The following is a 6,000-nucleotide window of genomic DNA, read 5'->3' on the forward strand; positions in this document are numbered from 1 at the left end:
AGTGAGCTGCAGCTAACCCTCGCTATAAACACTAAATTTTGTCCTTATTCTTTAACAAAATTTTTGGGCCCTTTCTTTCATTAGATCTCCAGACGGTATCACCTTCACTTTATATGCAAAAACTAAACCACTTCAGGACATGATCAACTTATTTTTGTCATTGTTTTTGCTTCATTAAAAATACTGTAAGCAAACAATTTTTTCTATTGGAAAGTCATCATTGCTGTATGAATCCCTTTATTACAGACACACTGCTGTCAAGTTCAATTTCTACCTTTAAAAGGACAATGCCTGGTGTCTGCATTTTTATTCTTTCACACCAAGGCTGGAACTTTAGCACATGTTTATAATAAGGAACACCACCGAAAACAAACCCAATTTGGAATGCCTTCGCTGTGTTTAGATTGATGGATTACTGATGGACAAGTTAAGAGAGGATTATCTAGGAATTAAAAGAGAAGCAACAAAACGACCAAGAAAAAATAACAGAAAATTGGATTGTGTGTTTTTTTTTTATATCTGTATATTTGTCAATAACGAAAAGGGAGTCGAAATTTAGACGGCTGTTCTTCACCAATTCACTGTTCATCTTTACTCTACGAACCTTTTTTCGTCACAGTAATAGTGGCCGCTGGGTTTGGACAATGGTGATCACAACAACCATGACAATTTGCAGCATGACAATTTGAGCAAGGATTGCAGGGGCACGAATGACATACTGGTGTCACGTGGATATGAGGTTCTGGTGGATTCTGAGAAAAAAAAAAAGAAAAAAAAAAGAATTAGTAAATGGTCTTATTAATGAATAGTTTGCGCAACAAAATTTCGTCATTAAATAGAACTTTAAAATCAAGGGGAATAACTCTCAGGCAAGGGAGAGAACCCATAAGTATTACGTCACTAATTTTTTTTTTAAATGTGTTTTCTAAGTCGTTAAGAGCATATAAATTATACCAAAGTAATTCAGTGTCACGTTTAATGTACACTACACAGCTTCAACAGCAAATTTGTTATTCAGATGTATTTTTGATGGGGAAAAATAGAAATATATAAATTGTGAAACAATAGTTACCTGAGTCACAGTAATTTTCGTTCGTTTTCTTTTTGGAGCTGCAAAATAATAATAAGAATAAATATAATACCCAGCAAAATAAGCTGGAAGTTTTCATATACTACTACTACGACTACTACTACTACTACTACTACTACTACTACTGCTAATAATAATAATAATAATAATAATAATACTCCTTTCTACTATAGGCACAATGCCAGCAATTTCAGGGGAGGGAATAAGTCGAGATTTGGAATCAGGATGTAAATAACTGAAATAAATACAAGACTTTTTTGATACCCTACCAATTGTGCCAATCCACAATGATAATGCTTTCTGATTAAGGCACAAGGCCAGCATTCAAATCAGCCCCAGCACCTAACCAATACTTTTATTTACCCAACAGGGCGCAAAGCAGCCTATTCTTTTCTACTCTCGGCACAAGACTTGAAATGTTTGCGGGGTGGAGGCCAGTCAATTAGATCGACCCCAGTACGTAACTGATACTTAATTTATTGACCCCCCCGAAAGGATGAAAGGCAAAGTCGACCTCCGCAGAATTTGAACTCAAAACGCAAAGATAAGACAAAATACCACTAAGCATTTCGCTTGCGCTCGCCACCTTTGCAAAGCAGCTTATTGTATGCTGTTGTCCCTAGTATTTGACTGGTACTTTACTTGATCAACCCTGGAGATATGAACGAGGCTGGTCAAATGCTGCAAGAGGTCTGCCAATGTTCTATTGCAAGAGCATCAGAACCATTAACTGTCCTGAACTGTCAAGGGGAATCACACCCCCACTAAGTATGAGAAAAGGATCCAAAACCTTACAAAAGGTTATTGAATATAGAAAATGTGTAAGGTTTAAGAATAATTATCCTTTCTAGTATCTTTAACCCTTGCGACACACAGGTGTTTTGGTATATGGATCCAAAAAGACCAAAATGTTTTCCAGTTGTGATTTAAATTGATAGGGGCATGTAGAAAACAAAGGATAAAGTGCCTAAAATTACTTCATTATAAAAACTTCTAAACAGTACAATACTTCTATCACAATAAGAAAACCTAAAACACAATATATGTAAATAAAAGTATCTTTGTGAAAAAAAAACAAAAAAACAAGCAAAATATCTACTGAGAGACGATCTCTGATTGGCTCTTACACTTCAAAACCAACCATTCACAACATTTATTCCATCGGCCTGATCAATTGGCCCAGTTATACCAATAGCGTCTAATGGAGGGAGATGGTCTAGGAAAAGGCCAAAGTGATGGTCTAGGAAGAGGCTAAAGTGAGGGACCCTGTTATGAAAAAACAATTCAATAAATTAGCTAAAATGCAGTTTGTACATGTGCCAGGTTGGGGTACTACTCATGCTTTCCAGAATAAGCACTGTCTGGTGGTTGGAGACCTGATGCAAGGTGGCATGATGGAATTGTACTGTAGAGAACCACTAAAACGAAAGGGACAGACTTGAAAGAGAAATTCGATGTCCAATATAATTAGGAAAGTGGAAAGTCAAAAGTAAAGAGCTTTGCCAAGGTTTTCAAGCATGAGGTATCCCTGGCTGGGGAGGAGTGTATGAAATGGAATAATAACTGTATGCTTCTCTCTTAATGATGCCAAAAATACAAATGTATGTGCTATAATGAGGATACTGATCAAGGAGAATAATGCACAGTGATGGAGGTGGTGGTGGGTCTACTCAAGACAACAAAGGTAAAGAAGGCAGCTGGACTTTCAAGAATGAGCTTTGTGTGTGTAAAAGCCACATGTAGTGTTGCCACATGTAGTGTTGAGGGTTATGTGCCACCAGTGGAGGTGAGAAGTCAAGCATGAGGTACCAGAAGTTAAGGTGGTGGAAGTGACAACACAGTGATGCAGGTCTTTCAATCAGCCTCTTTCTTGGATGAGCAGTTTAATTCCTAAAATATGTTGGAACTTGTGGCCCTCTTCCATTATTTTCACCACCGAACTACATGAGAAATTTTGTAAACAAATACAAATGAATTTAGAAGTGCAGAAAAGTAATGCATGCATACATACATACAACTGCTCACATATATCGCAAATAGAACGTATTATATATAAATCAAACCCCCACCCCCCACCACCACCAGGTCGCAAATATCACAAGTTGAACATATATTAACATATATTAACATTTATTATATATATATATATATATATATAGTGACTCACCTGGCACTGTTTGAATGGCAAGTTGTGGAGCATTCGGGCAGTGGCATAGTTTCACTGTGGTTGGCTCACACTGTTCTAAATCAGATGTTGATGCGTCATTCATATCGACTGTGACATTCTCTGGGCATGGGCATGGACAAGGTCCGCAAGGCCCACAAGGTCCGCAGGGCCCACAAGGCCCGCAGGGTCCGCAGGGTCCGCAGGGTCCGCAGGGTCCGCAGGGTCCGCAAGGTCCGCAAGGCGAGCACTCCTTGGGCGCTACTTCAATTGAGTAAGTTTCACATGGTTTCGGTATCAGTTGTGATAACATGGTGGCCACCTTTGTTTGTTCCGCTGCTACCACAGCCTGTTGAGTCGCAACTACAGCCTGCTTGGCAGCTACTTTCGCTTGGTGTTTGGCTATCATAAACTTACAAGGCAGTTTGTGTATGCAGACACAATGGCTGTGACAATGACCATGACCGTGGCAGTGACCATGACTGAGACAGTGACCATGACTCAGGCAGTGACCATGAAAATGACAGTGACCATGGCCGTGGCAGTGACCGTGTCCGTGGCAGTGACCATGTCCGTGGTGGCAATGACCATGTCCGTGGTGGCAATGACCATGTCCGTGGCAGTGACCATAACCGTGACAGTGGCCATGATGTCCATGACAGTGATGATGGCATGGCTTATGGGTGTGCATAATAATAGAATCACATGTTACAGAATCACAACTCATGTTTCTGCTAGTTCATGCAAAACGTCAAAATAGATAGTAATTTTCTTCTGCAAGTTGACACAATCTGCTGGTAAAAAAAAAACAAAAACAAAAATAAAGGAAAAATGTTAGTGTACATACATTGTATACATGCATGTATATATGTATGCATGTATGCATACACACATAGGTTTATGCAAACCAATCACAAAAATAAATTTCTTTTATATACATCCAAAAAATTCCATATGTGAATGTGTGTGTCTGTGCGTATATATATATATATATATATATATATATATATATATATATATATATATTATATATTACTTTATATGTGGTTATACCTGCACCCAAGTTGAGAAATGTATATTATGTATCCTGTTCATATTAGTTCATATCAGATTTATTATGCAATAACAAATGTTAAGATATAAAGAATGGGGAAGCTGAAAATAAAAATGCTTTCATATTCCCTTACAAAAGGGACAAAAGATATTCCCACTGCGAGTATTTGCAAGGGATTCGGTAAAAAAAAAAAAAAGCTGTTCAGGCTCAGCGTTCTCAAACGCCTCAGTGCCATAAGTTGAAAAAGAAAAAAAATGAAGTTTTATTTGTCGACAAATAAGTAATTTCTCATCTCGTTCAGTTGCAGTGGTAGTAACTCTCCATTCCCACAACTAAACCGTCGCGTCCCATACGAGGCGTCTTGTTTTCTAGTTCAAGTGTAAAGAGAATCCATCGGGTTCCTATGTAAAAACGCCTATGTTAGCTTTCTTTCATTTATATACTCACGGGAGGGAATATCGTTTAATGTTACAATGGGGTTGCGTCTCACATGGAGCTTCTGTTTTAAACCCCAAGGGCAAAGAAAAGATCCACCGGGTTTCTTTCCAATCTGCCCCGGACAAACCCTGAACGGAGCATATTACTTTGCTTAGGACACGTTTAATAATTTGTAGCAATTCAGTAGATATAACAATCCCTAAAGACCCCTAAAATGGAAAGGCTTATCCTCTTTACTTCAGCTCCCGATGTAAAGTAATCGATGTTTGTCACTGATAGAAAAGAGACAACCAACAGTTCAGACAAATTACCCATGGCCACTCCATTCGTAGAGCTTTCCTGATTGGCACTTGTCATTATACCTGTGTGTGTGTGTGTGTGTGTGTGTGTGTGTGTGTGTGTGTGTGTGTGTGTGTGTGTGTGTGTGTGTGTGTGTGTGTACATGTGTGTGTGGTGTGCGTGTGTAGTATATATATACAGAGCCGGTCCTAGGGTAGCTGGCGTCCCGGGTGACTGCTCAAGTTGCCGGTACCTTGAGCCGGCTGAGCCAGCCCAGTAGACACACACTCACACACGTACGTACGTAGTACATACGTGTGTATGTATGTATGTATGTATGTATATGGGGCGGAGGTAAAGAATACGTGCACCACCCTAACACTATCCCCAACCATAACTAATCCTAAACACTAGCTGTACGTATTCTTTACTTTCGCCTGTATATTGTGTGGTCCCTGGATTTAGCAGCCTCAGTCAAACCGTCCAGCCATGCCAGCATGGAAAACGGACATTAAATGATGATGATTATATAGCAATAGTCTTATGTTACAAGACAACATTTGTTTCAGCACGAATTCACATCAAGGGTCTTGCAAATCAAACACAAAAACGAAATTTTTGTCCCTTATTGAAAAATTTTGTAATAAACTGAGGGATTATTTGTGTAAGATGAAGGCTAAGCAGGCCGAAAGTTTGAAGTCACTGTCAACATTATTCTTTAAAAGGATATTTTGTACTCTAATACGTTCTTAACGGAATACACTTCAACTAATTTATATATATATATATATATATATATATATATATATATATATATATATATATATATATATTTGTATATAATTCTATATAAAATATTTATACATGACTGTATAGTGTGTATGTTATGTTTTGTCATATATATATTGATAAATATATAAATGTTTATAGAGATTTCGTAATTTGTTCGTTGCTATTTCGATTCTGAGACGCGGC

General features: G+C 38.1%; 1 protein-coding gene across 4 annotated transcripts in view; it reads right to left on the reverse strand.

The window, feature by feature from the left end:
• Positions 1-498: 498 nt before the first annotated feature.
• Positions 499-6,000, reverse strand: part of LOC106881301 (uncharacterized) — an 8,346-nt gene continuing 2,844 nt past the window's right edge. Inside the window, exons 2-5 of one of the 4 annotated variants that reach the window (XR_016244073.1) lie at positions 3,258-4,048; positions 2,900-3,030; positions 1,073-1,110; positions 637-752 (exon numbers count right to left, since the gene is read on the reverse strand). Coding sequence is in view for 3 of the 4 variants with exons in the window: in XM_014931636.3 (XP_014787122.1) it covers positions 597-752; positions 1,073-1,110; positions 3,258-3,981 (918 nt within the window). In the remaining variant the exon portion in view is untranslated. Of the gene's footprint in view, positions 753-1,072; positions 1,111-2,894; positions 3,031-3,257; positions 4,049-6,000 lie in introns of those variants that run through there. The other 3 variants (XM_014931636.3, XM_014931635.3, XM_089361971.1) reach the window with 3 other exon arrangements.

The sequence above is a fragment of the Octopus bimaculoides genome, chromosome 13 (genome assembly GCF_046866305.1).
Source record: "Octopus bimaculoides isolate indiv1 chromosome 13, ASM4686630v1, whole genome shotgun sequence".
Taxonomy (NCBI): Eukaryota; Metazoa; Mollusca; class Cephalopoda; order Octopoda; family Octopodidae; genus Octopus; species Octopus bimaculoides.